Source organism: Acipenser ruthenus, chromosome 6, assembly GCF_902713425.1.
Source record: "Acipenser ruthenus chromosome 6, fAciRut3.2 maternal haplotype, whole genome shotgun sequence".
Lineage (NCBI taxonomy): Eukaryota > Metazoa > Chordata > Actinopteri > Acipenseriformes > Acipenseridae > Acipenser > Acipenser ruthenus.
The window spans coordinates 82,422,736-82,440,853 of record NC_081194.1 but is presented as its reverse complement, the minus strand read 5'-3'; the positions used below and the strand labels follow the sequence as shown (position 1 = coordinate 82,440,853).

The 18,118-nt window shown below is 43.0% G+C and overlaps 1 protein-coding gene across 3 annotated transcripts in view; it reads right to left on the bottom strand.

The window, feature by feature from the left end:
• LOC117411033 (kinesin-like protein KIF26B) overlaps nucleotides 1-18,118 on the bottom strand; it is a 189,723-nt gene that overhangs the window by 16,531 nt on the left and 155,074 nt on the right. For all 3 annotated transcript variants that reach the window (XM_059025914.1, XM_059025913.1, XM_059025912.1), the window contains exons 7-11: nucleotides 14,311-14,404; nucleotides 11,383-11,645; nucleotides 9,617-9,800; nucleotides 7,159-7,318; nucleotides 222-384 (exon numbers count right to left, since the gene is read on the bottom strand). In XM_059025914.1, the coding sequence (XP_058881897.1) occupies nucleotides 222-384; nucleotides 7,159-7,318; nucleotides 9,617-9,800; nucleotides 11,383-11,645; nucleotides 14,311-14,404 (864 nt within the window). The remainder of the gene's footprint in view (nucleotides 1-221; nucleotides 385-7,158; nucleotides 7,319-9,616; nucleotides 9,801-11,382; nucleotides 11,646-14,310; nucleotides 14,405-18,118) is intronic.

Genomic DNA, 18,118 nt, shown 5'->3' with positions numbered 1-18,118 from the left:
TTTGTAATGAACGTGAATGACAGTGATTTTAATAGAATGCAGTGTAAGTGCCAAGGCCTGGCAGTCAGATTGTGTTTTAATGATGCAGGACTGTCTATCAGAATGGTCTGTCCTGTCAATCCTACAACAATGCAGTATTGTCCTTACAGTGAGAAATGGATAGCGATCAGGACTATACAATATGAATCTCAGAAAAGGTTTAATCCTGTCAGCACACTTACCTTAGTCTTCTTTTTCTTCATCCTCAGCACTCGGGATGCAATCTGGATGGTGGAAAGTGTCTCTGTGAAGTTGCTTGCGATTGCTGAGATGTGCGCAATCATGGTAGTGCGGCAGTTCATGTTTCCCAGAGACTCACGAAGCAGCATAGTGAGCTTGCTCTCCCTGCCACAAAGAAATAGAACCATGTTTCAAAACCCCATTTGAATTAGTCGAAGCTCTTTGGGGTTTGTGGAGGGCAGCTGTGACATCACTTCAGCTGCCTGCCTTGCACATGAACGTTCTGGAATTTCTGTTTGTTTTCTTGCACCTTCCTGCGTGCTGCATGCTGGAACCAGCCACCTTGGCTCTTTTTGAGTTGTTAACTATTATTGAGGAAATGATGGCAGCGACAATGAACCATGTTACTATGGAAAGTCAAGATTTATACAGCTGTGATTGGGGAGTGAAAACTATTTTTTATATTAATAATAATAAACTCTACAGTGATCCAGTGATAGAATATCAATAGATTATCCTTGAAGGACTTTGACCAGTCAAGTCTAAGCTGCTAAACCTGGTTCACCCTTGAGTTTAAAAACTTAAGATCTCCCTAGCTTTTACAATTACAGGCCACTTATATTACTTGGGATATTAACTACCAGTGTTTTGTACACAGTTAGAATATTAAAAAACGGCAATAGACACACAGGCACACACACATTATATAATGGGGTATTGTCCTTGACACTGTTGCTTAGCAATCTGAAATTTGGTTTAACCTAATATCCCACCATATCAGTCTGACATTTTCACAGTTTAATACAGGCTTTTGTAAGAAAGGCTGTTGCTGCACTCGATAAAAGATGACTTTGCATACAAATGAAATGCCAATGTATATGCCTTTAATTCAGGGTTTTTTTCTTATCACAACTAGTCCTAAATGAATCCACATAATATATTATCAGTTAAGGATGTTTCCCTGTGATAAACACATATGCTTACATTATTGCTGAAGCAGCATCCCTTCATCTCATATTGCTGACCCTTTTCTGAAGTGTTTATCTGTGCTTTTGAGGTGGCTGCAGTGATGCATTACAGAAAGGACAGGGCTGTGCAGTGGGGATTGCAGGGGACTGCAGTGATGCATTACAGAAAGGACAGGGCTGTGCAGTGTGGATTGCAGGGGACTGCAGTGATGCATTACAGGAAGGACAGGGCTGTGCAGTGGGGATTGCAGGGGACTGCAGTGATGCATTACAGAAAGGACAGGGCTGTGCAGTGTGGATTGCAGGGGACTGCAGTGATGCATTACAGGAAGGACAGGGCTGTGCAGTGTGGATTGCAGGGGACTGCAGTGATGCATTACAGAAAGGACAGGGCTGTGCAGTGTGGATTGCAGGGGACTGCAGTGATGCATTACAGAAAGGACAGGGCTGTGCAGTGTGGATTGCAGGGGACTGCAGTGATGCATTACAGAAAGGACAGGGCTGTGCAGTGTGGATTGCAGGGGACTGCAGTGATGCATTACAGAAAGGACAGGGCTGTGCAGTGTGGATTGCAGGGGACTGCAGTGATGCATTACAGAAAGGACAGGGCTGTGCAGTGTGGATTGCAGGGGACTGCAGTGATGCATTACAGAAAGGACAGGGCTGTGCAGTGGGGATTGCAGGGGACTGCAGTGATGCATTACAGAATGGACAGGGCTGTGCAGTGTGGATTGCAGGGGACTGCAGTGATGCATTACAGAAAGGACAGGGCTGTGCAGTGTGGATTGCAGGGGACTGCAGTGATGCATTACAGGAAGGACAGGGCTGTGCAGTGTGGATTGCAGGGGACTGCAGTGATGCATTACAGAAAGGACAGGGCTGTGCAGTGTGGATTGCAGGGGACTGCAGTGATGCATTACAGAAAGGACAGGGCTGTGCAGTGATGCATTACAGAAAGGACAGGGCTGTGCAGTGTGGATTGCAGGGGACTGCAGTGATGCATTACAGAAAGGACAGGGCTGTGCAGTGTGGATTGCAGGGGACTGCAGTGATGCATTACAGAAAGGACAGGGCTGTGCAGTGATGCATTACAGAAAGGACAGGGCTGTGCAGTGGGGATTGCAGGGGACTGCAGTGATGCATTACAGAAAGGACAGGGCTGTGCAGTGATGCATTACAGAAAGGACAGGGCTGTGCAGTGTGGATTGCAGGGGACTGCAGTGATGCATTACAGAAAGGACAGGGCTGTGCAGTGTGGATTGCAGGGGACTGCAGTGATGCATTACAGAAAGGACAGGGCTGTGCAGTGGGGATTGCAGGGGACTGCAGTGATGCATTACAGAAAGGACAGGGCTGTGCAGTGTGGATTGCAGGGGACTGCAGTGATGCATTACAGAAAGGACAGGGCTGTGCAGTGTGGATTGCAGGGGACTGCAGTGATGCATTACAGAAAGGACAGGGCTGTGCAGTGGGGATTTACATTATTGCTCTCCTGCCTTTTTATGAACATTCACCAAAAAGCTCTGCTGATTACACAATGCTGATTAAATGGAACTAAATGAGCCACATTAGTTTGTTTTTAACCTCCTTCAATTCACAGTATCATCCCTGTATATTTTAATATGTCAATAGGAGTATAAAATTCGAGCCACACGTCTGTTAATCCTTGGGAATGAGCGGATTAATGTCTTTATGAGGGTGAGCATATAATATGACTGCTTGATGAGATAAGAAGCTGCTTGATGAGATTCTGGGATCAAAAAGCTACTAACAACCAAATGAACAAGATGGGCTGAATGGCCTCCTCTCGTTTGTAAACTTTCTTATGTTCTTATAACATGGTCTATCTAATAATGCATACCCTCCAACTGTAGTGATCTAGCTGCTACAACTTCATTTCTGACTTTGGTGCCGAATCCCATCAAATGTTCTTATGTTCAAATTCGAATTTTGAGCTTCATCTGAAGCCTTTTTTTCTTTTTTTTTCCCCCCTGCACAGCATGCGGGTGCTAGCACCACATCCCCATGGTGCTGCCTGCTAGACAGATAGTTACTACACAGCAAAGATATTGGTAGAGACAGTCCATTCAGAGATATTATTATTATTATTATTATTATTATTATTATTATTATTATTATTATTATTATTATTATTTATTTCTTAGCAGACGCCCTTATCCAGGGCGACTTACAATCGTAAGCAAATATTCTGTTATAGAATGTGTTTGGTTCATTTCTGAGCAGGAGCAGCAACACTCTGAACCACGTTCATGGCTTGCTCCATTAGTGCTCTGAAGAATATGTAAGAATGCTTAACGCTATTACACGCAGGGTTGGGTGTTGGAGATTAAAAAATGAAGAGATTTTAAGAAGAGAAATATTTTTAGGGTGTTTTTGTGAGGCTGAAACTCTTGCTGGTTCCAGCCATTGAAACGTCTAGATTTCTTAATCTTTACCCATCTCATTTATCACTTATCCCTAAGGGAACACATGATTGTAATAATACTAATTTACTCACTCATTTAGATCCATAATTATCCCTGAGTTATTTCATTTTAAAGTAATGACATTTAATTCCTGTACCCTATGACTGGACAGCCAGGAAAAATCCCCATTAATTCATCTTTTTTTAAGCCCACAGATTTTCAGTTCATGGAATGCTTAATAATTTAGAATATGTTTCAAAAGTTGTTTTAGGCATTTCCTTTCCTTGATGCATTATACATCATAGAACTGAAAAAAATATTCTGTATAACAATACATACCTTTACATACTAAAAGAAAGTGCAGTTATTTTAACTATAGCCAAATGCCAGTATGTTATAGAAAAAAAAATATGCTTATTGGAAAATGTAATGGCAGCTGGCAAATCACGATTGGTAATAAAGGAATGCAATGAACATTAAAAGTGTTTACTCACCTGCTTTAAAAACAAATCAACTGTAGGCCTGGACAGGGCCACTGAGCACAGGGTTAAGAAGACAGGGCTGACTCTTCAGCATGAGCACATGGTTGAGAAGACAGGGCTGACTCTTCAGCATGAGCACAGGGTTAAGAAGACAGGACTGACTCTTCAGCATGAGCACAGGGTTAAGAAGACAGGACTGACTCTTCAGCATGAGCACAGGGTTAAGAAGACAGGGAAGACTCTTCAGCATGAGCACAGGGTTAAGAAGACAGGGCTGACTCTTCAGCATGAGCACAGGGTTAAGAAGAAAGGGAAGGCTCTTCAGCATGAGCACAGGGTTAAGAAGACAGAGAAGACTCTTCAGCATGAGCACAGGGTTAAGAAGACAGGGCTGACTCTTCAGCATGAGCACAGGGTTAAGAAGACAGGGAAGGCTCTTCAACATGAGCACAGGGTTAAGAAGACAGGGAAGACTCTTCAGCATGAGCACAGGGTTAAGAAGACAGGGAAGACTCTTCAGCATGAGCACAGGGTTAAGAAGACAGGGAAGGCTCTTCAGCATGAGCACAGAGTTAAGAAGACAGGGAAGACTCTTCAGCACGAGCACGGGGTTAAGAAGACAGGGAAGGCTCTTCAACATGAGCACAGGGTTAAGAAGACAGGGAAGACTCTTCAGCATGAGCACAGGGTTAAGAAGACAGGGAAGGCTCTTCAGCATGAGCACAGGGTTAAGAAGACGGTGAAGACTCTTCAGCATGCGCACAGGGTTAAGAAGACAGGGAAGACTTCAGCATGAGCACAGGGTTAAGAAGACAGAAGACTCTTCAGCATGAGCACAGGGTTAAGAAGAAGGGCAGACTCTTCAGCATGAGCACAGGGTTAAGAAGACAGGGAAGGCTCTTCAGCATGAGCACAGGGTTAAGAATACAGGGCAGACTCTTCAGCATGAGCACAGGGTTAAGAAGACAGGGAAGACTCTTCAGCATGAGCACAGGGTTAAGAAGACAGGGCTGACTCTTCTGCATGAGCACATGGTTAAGAAGACAGGGCAGACTCTTCAGCATGAGCACAGGGTTAAGAAGACAGGGCAGACTCTTCAGCATGAGCACAGGGTTAAGAAGACAGGGAAGGCTCTTCAGCATGAGCCCAGGGTTAAGAAGACAGGGAAGACTCTTCAGCATGAGCACAGGGTTAAGAAGACAGGGCTGACTCTTCTGCATGAGCACAGGGTTAAGAAGACAGGGCTGACTCTTCAGCATGAGCACAGGGTTAAGACGACAGGGCAGACTCTTCAGCATGAGCACAGGGTTAAGAAGACAGGGAAGACTCTTCAGCATGAGCACAGGGTTAAGAAGACAGGGAAGACTCTTCAGCATGAGCACAGGGTTAAGAAGACAGGGAAGACTCTTCAGCATGAGCACAGGGTTAAGAAGACAGGGAAGACTCTTCAGCATGAGCACAGGGTTAAGAAGACAGGGAAGACTATTCAGCATGATGGAATTTCAGGACAGGGCCACTGAGTACAGGGTTAAGAAGACAGGGAAGACTCTTCAGCATGATGGAATTTGTTAGTGAGATTTTGTGAGACAATGAAACATATACAGATTTTTGTTGTATCTAAATGTAAAAATGTGCATTGTAGCTTACAGGAAATTGCATACTTTAAAGTTAACATTTAAAAAGTTCTCTGAGAGGGGTATGTCGCCAGACCCTCGTGGAAGCAGGTCGCTCACTACCACAGTATGAGCTGCTTGCTCTCTTAATGCCACACAAGTGGACCTATTTTCAACTCTCAGATGTTGGAGGGTATGATAAGGTATATACAGTATGCATACACACAGTACATATAACTTTACGGCTAGTAGTAGAAGTTGTGCTTTGGCAGCATTTTTGGCAAAAACACAATGTACACTCGTTTAAATGATTTCCTTTAATTTGACTTAATTCTAGACTGAGGCAGCAATTTCTGACAGTAGCAACAATTGTAATTCCATTTTACCAAGGATCAGTGGCTTATGCAAAACCCTTATTGTGCACATTTATATTATCAGCCAGCAGCAATATAATTCCAATAACATGGGCCTGAAACATTCATTATTGCTGAGCTCTCCAGAGTGTTTACAGTTGTGTAAATGTAAATGTGTTGCATTTAAATTAAAACCGCACGGTAAAACATTATATTTGCCCACCGGGCAGAGAGCTGATTTAACTACTCTTTAAAAAAATATATTCTGAAATGAATGTAACCATAGCAATGTGCCTATGTTCAACAATATAGAGAGGGGTAGTCCAATATCACATACAGGAACTGTTGCAGTAAAGCTTAATATTGATGGCACCTAAGTTAGTTATGTGATCTGAACTTAATTTAGTTCGGGAGGATGGACAAACCCCCTGACAATTATCACTTCATCTATTGAATCATATCATCTAATGAATCCAAATGGAATAATTACCGCTAGTTTAAATAACCTGTTTACTCCCCCTTCCTTTGGCGTTCGTTCTTTCGAGAACCCATCGCCTGTCCGCATCTCCTACTTTAAAATCCTAAGTATAGTTCTGTGGGGGTCTCCTGCCTCATCCTACGGCAGGTAGGGGGTCTTCAATCCAAGTAGGTGTTATGCCAATTTTTGTTCATGTTCATTCACACATACCTCATCAATAAGGTGTGTTTATCTAAATCTTTATCTTTGGAAAACAACAGCTTACCTTTGCTTTCAGGTATCCTGCTGGTGCGAATTCTTTTTACTCAAACATACAGAATGTGTCCACTAGGTTGCAATTAAGTAATTCCAAGTAATGTGTAGGCCTGCTTAATTAATTAATTAACAAGGTAACAGTTGTGTCGTTCATGCAGTGCTACTTTAGCCTTTTGTGGAATAATATTATTCTTGCATAAAACTGACTTTCCTAATCGAAAACCAGAAAGAATCTCTTTCTTGTTCATATGTAAAACTAGATGCTTCATGTATGTTTTTTTTCTCTCCACAGTCGTGGTGTAAACCCTGCTGGGATGGAGAGACACAGCCTTTAGAAGAAGAGAATGCCACGTGGAGCCCTTACTTGTATGGGATGTGCTTGCTGCCATTGACGAGGGCGAGGATCACATTCCCCAGTGCTGACAGTGACAGGCACAGTCCAGCCCCACTGTCCCGGCTCTTGCCCAGCGCCTTCACACAGCTGCCCAGGTCGATGAGGTGCAGGCGGCTGCGCCCCCCAGACACTACCGCGGAGGGAGATAAGAGAGAGAGGGAGGGGTAGAATGGGGTAAGTCTTCCTTCATGGTTCACACCTCACAGTGCTGAAGGCTTCTCTCCATCCACATTTAAGAGGAGATCATCCTGTGAATCCCGGTCAAGCTACTGCATGCAGAACTTCATATATCAGCATTTGCATTAGCATGCTTTTTGCAGGCTGGTGCAAGTGCAAAGGGTCACCCAAACGTCCAGCTATGCTGATGCACACGTCATGAGCAACTCATGGAATTCCTTGAGTAACTTGAGTCAGGACGGAATGCCCTGTTACTCAGCCTGATTCACAGAACATCCTGCCATTGTTTCCTAATGTGATGCTGCACTTAAACTGAACCAGAATCTTCTGAATCTCAGTGTGTCAGAGCAGCATGTATATAGATAGGGGTGTCTACTGAATCTCAGTGTTTCAGAGCAGCATGTATATAGATAGGGGTGTCTACTGAATCTCAGTGTTTCAGAGCAGCATGTATATAGATAGAGGTATCTACTGAATCTCAGTGTTTCAGGGTAGCATGTATATAGATAGAGGTATCTACTGAATCTCAGTGTTTCAGAGCAGCATGTATATAGATAGAGGTATCTACTGAATCTCAGTGTGTCAGAGCAGCATGTATATAGATAGAGGTATCTACTGAATCTCAGTGTTTCAGGGTAGCATGTATATAGATAGAGGTATCTACTGAATCTCAGTGTGTCAGAGCAGCATGTATATAGATAGAGGTATCTACTGAATCTCAGTGTGTCAGAGCAGCATGTATATAGATAGAGGTATCTACTGAATCTCAGTGTTTCAGAGCAGCATGTATATAGATAGAGGTATCTACTGAATCTCAGAGTTTCAGGGTAGCATGTATATAGATAGAGGTATCTACTGAATCTCAGTGTTTCAGAGCAGCATGTATATAGATAAAGGTATCTACTGAATCTTCACACAGAGAGATGTTCCTTGGAAGGTCATTATCTAAGAATGTTATATGTTTTTGCCCGAGGGCTTCTGTTATTATTTTTAAATAGGGGGCACTACAGATTGCTTCTATCTTAGATTTGGATTTTCCAATTAACTTTGGAAGCATGTTCACTCATGTGTGCTTCTGTGCAATGACCCTCAAAGAGCTCACATTGCTAGTAAAGTATGGAAACACCTACAGTACAGAAGCCCTTTTATGTGACACTGAGTGTACGTCCTGTTTGAGAGAAAAAATGAGTATGCTGATATTTATCCATTTCATTTTACACATACTGATATTGGTGATTCCTTAAGATAAGTAATTGTTAAAGTTCTGGTAAATATGCAGGGCATCATTTAAGAGTCCCATTGCACAGATGTTTGAACCATTTCAACTTGTAGCTTGAGCTTATTTAGACACACCTGCTTTTAACTGGACTCAGCATACACATTTTATACAGGTTATTTACTATGAAGACTGGCTCACAGGAAAACCTAGAATGGCAGAAACTTCTACACATACATTATTCCCTGGTAAGAATGAATGTGTACTTATCAGTGTGTACTTATCACTGTGTACTTATCAGTGCGTACTTATCACTGCGTACTTATCACTGCGTACTTATCACTGCGTACTTATCAGTGCGTACTTCTCACTGCGTACTTATCAGTGCGTACTTATCACTGCGTACTTATCAGTGCGTACTTATCACTGTGTACTTATCAGTGCGTACTTATCACTGTGTACTTATCACTGTGAACTTATCACTGTGTACTTATCAGTGCATACTTATCAGTGTGTACTTATCACTGTGTACTTATCACTGTGTACTTATCAGTGCGTACTTATCACTGTGAACTTATCAGTGTGTACTTATCAGTGTGTACTTATCACTGCGTACTTATCACTGCGTACTTATCACTGTGTACTTATCACTGTGTACTTATCAGTGCGTACTTATCACTGTATACTTATCAGTGTGTACTTATCAATGTGGGCTCAACAGAATATCACAATATGTATTACACTAGTATTACCACTAGTACCAAAGAGTACCAAAGTCCTGTCGTATATTTATGAAGGTAACTTAGTGTTTAGAAACAGACTGAATTGGATCTTTTTTTTTTCTTTTCCCATCTGCATTTGCTAGACATTATCTTTGAAATCACAACCCAAAAACCCTACATCACTAGGCTATCACAGAGCTGTGGCTGCCTGCGAGAAGTCTACAGTAATACACAAGCCACGATCAACTCCCACAAGGACGGCTTGGTAATTCTCCTCTCAGGATAGAGACCCCAGTATGGCAGGCTGACTTACTGCCTCCCTTGCCGCTCTTGTCCATGCGGTACTGGTAGACGTGCAGGGTGAAGAGCATGTGGGAGTTGCGCTGCTCCTCTTCGTCGCAGTCCGGCTTGCTGCTGCGGCGGGAGGCAATGGCGGCGTCGAGGAAGAAAGCGGCCTTCTCCGCAGTAGGGGCTCGGAGTTCACTTTGGTTCTGAAGCTGTTTGGCAAGAGCAGACTGCGTTGAAGGCATCTGGAACAACTGCAGACACCTTGGGCCATGTATTATTAAAGCACTGTTCTACTGGTGCATTTTACTAGTGTGAAATGTATAAGGCAAGGGTGGACTAAGCCTGATCTTTGTTCCATCCCTGTTCTAAATAATTTAACTGAGCCAATTAAACCTCCATTCAGCCCCTGAAGTAGTTCATGATCGAATTTTACCTGTTAAACCTGGAGTGGAACGGCCCTCCAGGACCGGGATTGGACTCCCCTGCTGTAAGGTATACGCTCAGGGTGAAGCACTTACTGTACCTCTGTGGTTGTGGTCACTGAAATGTGTCTCTATGTTTAATATAAAGTGGGTATGTGATAATGCTTTGATGCTTCACAAGACTGTCCTTGAGGCAGGGAAGCGCATTGACTGAAAACCTCTCCACTAAATTTTACACAAGATCAGCATTGCTTTTCAGAAGCCTAGAATTGTTGTTCAGGATTCATCCACTCAGCAAAGAGAATGCATTCCCCTCTAATCCCCATCTGTATTATCTGTACTCCTGCACTTGTTACTTACAATGAAATATGCAGTCCACAACGAAGGGTATTTTAATGAGTAGCTACGAAGCCAGCATATTAAACTACAGCCAAAAGAGGGCTTAAACAGATCAGCATGGAATCAGGAATTATCTTTCTAGCTTTAAATATAGTAGGTCAACAAAATTAAGTATTACAGGCACAAATATGAGTAAGGCTAACCACTTGCACTATAGGGACCGTAGCATGTGAAAAAACGCATTCAGTCTTGGCTCGATTTAAATTCAGTAGGTCTGTTCTGTTAAAACCTGATAGTCTCTTGGTAGAGATGCTTTGGGGAGCACACTCCTCTAATTAAGACAAAGCTCTCAGCTGTTTCATGGTCCTGGATGAAGCTGTACTATTCACTGTATTTAACCCTTTAGATCCCGGAGTACCCATGGGCGCCAGTGCTATAGGGTCCTAGAATGCCAACTGGCATCCATATGCTTTTCAGTGATAGTAAATGTGTGCCTGTTGACTCTTCAATAATCACGCTAAAAACAATAAGGGCAGCAGGCATTCGAAGACTAGAAGATGTACAAGACGCTCCAGCATGTGAAGGGTTCAGAGAACACTACAGTATCTAATCTGCTTACAGGCTCTACACTGCTAACATCACCCAATATCACAATGTATGAAAATGCAATGCTTAAATCAATAAACATGTACACAGTACATCACATTAAGAGCATCAAGCTTGTTAAAATGTTTACTACACATTGTTTAATGATGCTGAATCTTGGTTAATTACAATAACATTTTACTTAATTACAATACCATTTAATTTCATGTTTACAAAATCATGAGTTAATTAAGTTTAATGAGTTTAAAATAACTAGATTCCATTCCATACTGAATGTATCTTTCACTCAACGTGGCTGATTGTAGCTATGTGCCTGAGTGTGCATGTGTGTGTTAAACGTGTATAACACCTTCTATAACACCACAACACCAAGCTGCCTTGCTTGCTGAAATCAAAAAAACACCCAGTATGTATCCATGGTTACCTGCATGCCACAGATGGGGTCCTCACAGAGGTAGACTCCTGGAGACTGGCCGTCCTGGAGACTGCCTGTAGCCACCTCTGACAGCAGGTCCTTGAGCTTTTCGTCTTTCCCCCAGACCTCAACAGCAGAGGCTCGGACTGAGAAGCGTGCGCCAGTCTTCTCCTTCCTCTCGTTTATCAGCTTGAAGAGCCAGGATATGGAACAGGGGATGATTCCAAGGGTCTGCATGGAGTCATCTTTTCCCATCATGGTGTATGACTTTCCTGTCAGGCAGAGAAATGGAAGCACTTTAAGTCTACATCACGGCCGCAGCTGAGTGTCGTTTTCCAATACAGATTTATAGTGCATTGAATTGCTGCTTTATTTGGTGCCACTGACCGAAAATGAATGGGAAGCTGCACCATACTCTTTACTGAGGAACGATGAATGAAGCCAGATTACATGCCACAGGTCAATATATCTTCAAAAAAAAAACATTTTTCACTCTAGTGAAAATGAAGAGGTTTTGTTAATATTTAGCAATTCCTTCATTTTAATTGATCCTATTATCACTGATATTGTAAACAATTAAAATAAGCGGACCAGTTTAATCTCATTAGCTACCCTGGTTACAGGTACTGAATAAAATAATGACATTATTACATTGTTAACTACTCTTGGTGCTGTATGTGGCATTATACATATATATATATACTGTATATATATATACACACACGCAAGCACACTGTATATACATGTACATAATAACGTCATTTCTCTTCTGGTACTTGCTTTCTGTGTATAGGCAGTTTCATTAATTAAGATCATTTGTAAGGGTTAATAAGGGTTAAAGATCTAACAAATAGAGACCCTATAGAAATCGCCCTATTCATCTTCCCAGTCTCCCATTGCAGGACAATCGTTGTATAGACTGCATGCTGATGCAGCACCCGCCTTGTCCCTGGATTACTCTGAAGTATGACATCATCGTTCATGCAGGGACAGCACCCTTGGGAGTGCCTGCTGCTCTCCAAGCTCACTCACACACATTGAGGAGCGGTGGGAGAGAGTGCCTTTATTATCACTGAAACCATTACAAAAACAATACAGAATAATGGCTGGCTGAGCACCACAAACAGGGCAGTAATTCAATCGAGGGGTTCAGATGAGGCAATGTGGATGTACCACACGACTGAATTACTGCCTTGCATTTTCTTCAGATATCCATCACGGCTATTGGGTAATATTATATACTTGCACTTTATTGATTTTCTTTGTATATTCAGCTTTAGTGGTTTAGCATTTTCATTAATCATAGTTTAGGTTTAACAGCTACAAAGGACTGGTCCGGTAATGGCTATTTAAGCTGCGTGTTCATTCTGTCTGAAGTTTGCATTACCTACAGTTTGCGTTTGTCTGCTGCCCAGTTTCTGTAGGGCAGTTACGTGAACTGGGTAAGAATAGCATGTTTTATTTACTGTGGTTGTATATAAGAAAAAGTAGTACCAGCGGTGCACAGAGGACACCACATGTGCACATGTACAGAATATAGTGAAACAATCATTTTGGGATAGATTCATCCCCTTTTATTACATGAGTTGATAGTTTCCTAAAACAAGCCAGCCATTATACTGTGTGTGTGTGTGCGCATATATATATATATGGATGAAGGCTATATTTGCATCCTGAGCAATTCGAAAAAAAGGCATAATACTGCAGTAGTGCCATCAAAGTGGCATATTCGTCTAGAGCAGGGCTACTCAATCCTGTCCTGGAGAGCTGCAATACCTCCTGGTTTTTGTTCCAGCTGTACCCTAAATTACTTAATTGGACCAACAAAGTGCTTATAAGGAGCTTAAATGGTCCAATTAATCAATTCAGTGTATAGTTAGAACAAAAACCAGGAGGGACAGCGGCCCTCCAGGACCAGGGTCTAGAGATTATATTTGACCTTTGACCAATATTTGACTCTTTTGCACCCCCACTACTTTCAACAAAACGTTTCATTTTCAATCACTCAATAACACCCACAATTTGTGTTTTTTAGGCACTTTTAACAAATCTGGCTCTGTGAAGATTTACAATCATCCTCCAACAGGAGCACCAAACAAGCGAACAAGAAAAATATTCTTCAACTCTGACAGCGACTCAGAAATTAAATAAAAAGCATACCCCATTGAAACACCTTTTCCTTAAAATACCTTATTCTTTGCAGTTCATTATCTACCCAGTTTATTTCACTGTTCCTGAATTATCAAAAAGAAATTTATATTTAAGATGATTTAGTATTGACTTAATGTACGTTATTATTATTCATTAAATTCACTTGCAATTTGAACCTTAACACCCGTTTATTGTCTTTTTTTATTACAGATACCAATATCCATGTATTATAAAAAAAATAATAGATAGGCTTCAGTGAGTTAAAGGAAAATACTTCCATCTCGGGTTTCTGTGACAGCAGTAGTGGAGTAGTGGTTAGGGCTCTGGACTCTTGACTGGAGGGTTGTGGGTTCAATCCCCGGTCAGGGACACTGCTGTTGTACCCTTGAGCAAGGTACTTTACCTAGATTGCTCCAGTTAAAACCCAACTGTATAATTGGGTAATTGTATGTAAAAATAATGTGATATCTTGTAACAATTGTAAGTCGCCCTGGATAAGGGCGTCTGCTAAGAAATAAATAATAATAATAATAATAATAAACTCAACCTGACGGTCTCGTAGTTTATGATGTCACATAAACCCGAGATGGAATTATTTTCCTATAACTCACTGAAGCCCATCTATTATTCTCTCTAGATATACACATTGTACTTCTTGAACATTACATTTTAAGAAAACGCCTTCCTCCACCTATCTGTTAACATGACTAATGACTAACTGGCCCTGTTAAGAAGTCTGTGGAGAGACCAGGCTGACCAGTGTGTCCAGTGAAAGGCTGCACTGACCGAGCTTGGTGTGTCCGAAGCAGAACACACAGCCGTCCGCCCCGTCCACCACGGACTGGATGACCTCCGCCACCGTGCCGGCGCTCACTTCAGCCTGTCCGGAGACACAGGAGAGGTTACTGTGATGAATGGGCACAGACAAGAGAACAGGAAGCCACAGGCTCTGTGCTGCAGTTATCCTGGGAAATGCATTGGTCTCCAACGCTGGGAGCCTATGGGAAGGCTGGGTGTCTTCAGTAAAACGTGTATATTAAACTCCTTCAGGGACCCCACCCTCGCTACCACATGGGATTGTGTATATTAAACTCCTTCAGGAACCCCTCCCTCGCTACCACATGGGATTGTGTATATTAAACTCCTTTAGGAACCCCTCCCTCGCTACCACACAGGATTGTGTATATTAAACTCCTATAGGAACCCCTCCCTCGCTACCACATGGGATTGTGTATATTAAACTCCTATAGGAACCCCTCCCTCGCTACCACATGGGATTGTGTATATTAAACTCCTATAGGAACCCCTCCCTCGCTACCACATGGGATTGTGTATATTAAACTCCTATAGGAACCCCTCCCTCGCTACCACATGGGATTGTGTATATTAAACTCCTATAGGAACCCCTCCCTCGCTACCACATGGGATTGTGTATATTAAACTCCTATAGGAACCCCTCCCTCGCTACCACATGGGATTGTGTATATTAAACTCCTATAGGAACCCCTCCCTCGCTACCACACGGGATTGTGTATATTAAACTCCTATAGGAACCCCTCCCTCGCTACCACACGGGATTGTGTATATTAAACTCCTATAGGAACCCCTCCCTCGCTACCACACGGGATTGTGTATATTAAACTCCTATAGGAACCCCTCCCTCGCTACCACACAGGATTGTGTATATTAAACTCCTTCAGGAACCCCTCCCTCGCTACCACACGGGATTGTGTATATTAAACTCCTATAGGAACCCCTCCCTCGCTACCACACGGGATTGTGTATATTAAACTCCTATAGGAACCCCTCCCTCGCTACCACATGGGATTGTGTATATTAAACTCCTATAGGAACCCCTCCCTCGCTACCACACGGGATTGTGTATATTAAACTCCTATAGGAACCCCTCCCTCGCTACCACACGGGATTGTGTATATTTAACTCCTATAGGAACCCCTCCCTCGCTACCACACGGGATTGTGTATATTAAACTCCTATAGGAACCCCTCCCTCGCTACCACACAGGATTGTGTATATTAAACTCCTTCAGGAACCCCTCCCTCGCTACCACACGGGATTGTGTATATTAAACTCCTATAGGAACCCCTCCCTCGCTACCACACGGGATTGTGTATATTAAACTCCTATAGGAACCCCTCCCTCGCTACCACACGGGATTGTGTATATTAAACTCCTTCAGGAACCCCTCCCTCGCTACCACACGGGATTGTGTATATTAAACTCCTTCAGGAACCCCTCCCTCGCTACCACACGGGATTGTGTATATTAAACTCCTTCAGGAACCCCTCCCTCGCTACCACATGGGATTGTGTATATTAAACTCCTTCAGGAACCCTTCCCTCGCTACCACATGGGATTGTGTATATTAAACTCCTATAGGAACCCCTCCCTCGCTACCACATGGGATTGTGTATATTAAACTCCTATAGGAACCCCTCCCTCGCTACCACATGGGATTGTGTATATTAAACTCCTTCAGGAACCCCTCCCTCGCTACCACATGGGATTGTGTATATTAAACTCCTTCAGGAACCCCTCCCTCGCTACCACACGGGATTGTGTATATTAAACTCCTATAGGAACCCCTCCCTCGCTACCACACAAGATTGTGTATATTAAACTCCTTTAGGAACCCCTCCCTCGCTACCACATGGGATTGTGTATATCAAACTCCTATAGGAACCCCTCCCTCGCTACCACACAGGATTGTGTATATTAAACTCCTTCAGGAACCCCTCCCTCGCTACCACATGGGATTGTGTATATTAAACTCCTTCAGGAACCCCTCCCTCGCTACCACATGGGATTGTGTATATTAAACTCCTTCAGGAACCCCTCCCTCGCTACCACATGGGATTGTGTATATTAAACTCCTATAGGAACCCCTCCCTCGCTACCACACGGGATTGTGTATATCAAACTCCTATGGGAACCCCTCCCTCGCTACCACATGGGATTGTGTATATTAAACTCCTATAGGAACCCCTCTCTCGCTACCACACGGGATTGTGTATATCAAACTCCTTCAGGAACCCCTCCCTCGCTACCACATGGGATTGTGTATATTAAACTCCTTCAGGAACCCCTCCCTCGCTACCACATGGGATTGTGTATATTAAACTCCTTCAGGAACCCCTCCCTCGCTACCACATGGGATTGTGTATATTAAACTCCTTCAGGAACCCCTCCCTCGCTACCACACGGGATTGTGTATATTAAACTCCTTCAGGAACCCCTCCCTCGCTACCACACAGGATTGTGTATATTAAACTCCTTCAGGAACCCCTCCCTCGCTACCACATGGGATTGTGTATATTAAACTCCTTTAGGAACCCCTCCCTCGCTACCACACGGGATTGTGTATATTAAACTCCTTCAGGAACCCCTCCCTCGCTACCACATGGGATTGTGTATATTAAACTCCTATAGGAACCCCTCCCTCGCTACCACACGGGATTGTGTATATTAAACTCCTTCAGGAACCCCTCCCTCGCTACCACATGGGATTGTGTATATTAAACTCCTTCAGGAACCCCTTCCTCGCTACCACACGGGATTGTGTATATTAAACTCCTGCAGGAACCCCTCCCTCGCTACCACAAACACTGATTGTGTATGTTAAACTCCTATAGGAACCCCTCCCTCATTACCACAAACAAAGGATTTAAGGGTTACACTATTTTAGCATTCAGTATAGATACTCTCTTTCAAAGATTTTACTATGTGTATTTATTCAAGCTTGATGCTATACTTCATACTGTATGTATTTGGCTAACTGTTCAATATTCCTGAACTACGCAATATGTAAGGAGAAACAAACAGAAACGATGCATGCCTGTCCTACCTTATGTTGGATTTGCAGTTAGCTGGACAGACACACAGACAGACAGACCACTAGAACGTTAACTAGACAGACAGACAGACAGAAAGGTAGACAGGTATGAAGACAGATACATACATTCACTAAAAACACATACAGTAGATCGACACACCGGTGTATGACACAGGAACCTGATCCTGCAATGATTCCATACGACTACATTCAAACTTCGCAAAAAGACCCCTGTAGGGGGTGCGTTACCACGGGGACTCACTACCTCGTAATCTAAGTATGCTTTTGGATGTGTGCATTTTATTTGAAGCATATCCTTGAATATTAGTGGTGATCCAGACCTCTGAAGTTGTGTAAACCCCTTTTATCCAAAGTGCTCCATTGTCATAAGAAGGTTGTATGTGCGGGTGCTCAGATAAAGCCAACGGGGAGTTTATTTCCTATTAGTTTAATAGGGGTGGATAAATGTTGTGGAGAATTCTCCAGTTCAGACACACGGGCAGTTCAGAAAAAGGGGGTTCTATAGTACCTCTATCAGCCGTGCCCAATCCAATGTTCTTTCTTTAGAGTAATAATGTGACATGTGCACCCCTTTCACTAACATGCGAGGCATCACAGAGTAATAATGTGACATGTGCACCCCTTTCACTAACCTGCGAGGCATCACAGAGTAATAATGTGACGTGTGCACCCCTTTCACTAACCTGCGAGGCATCATAGAGTAATAATGTGACGTGTGCA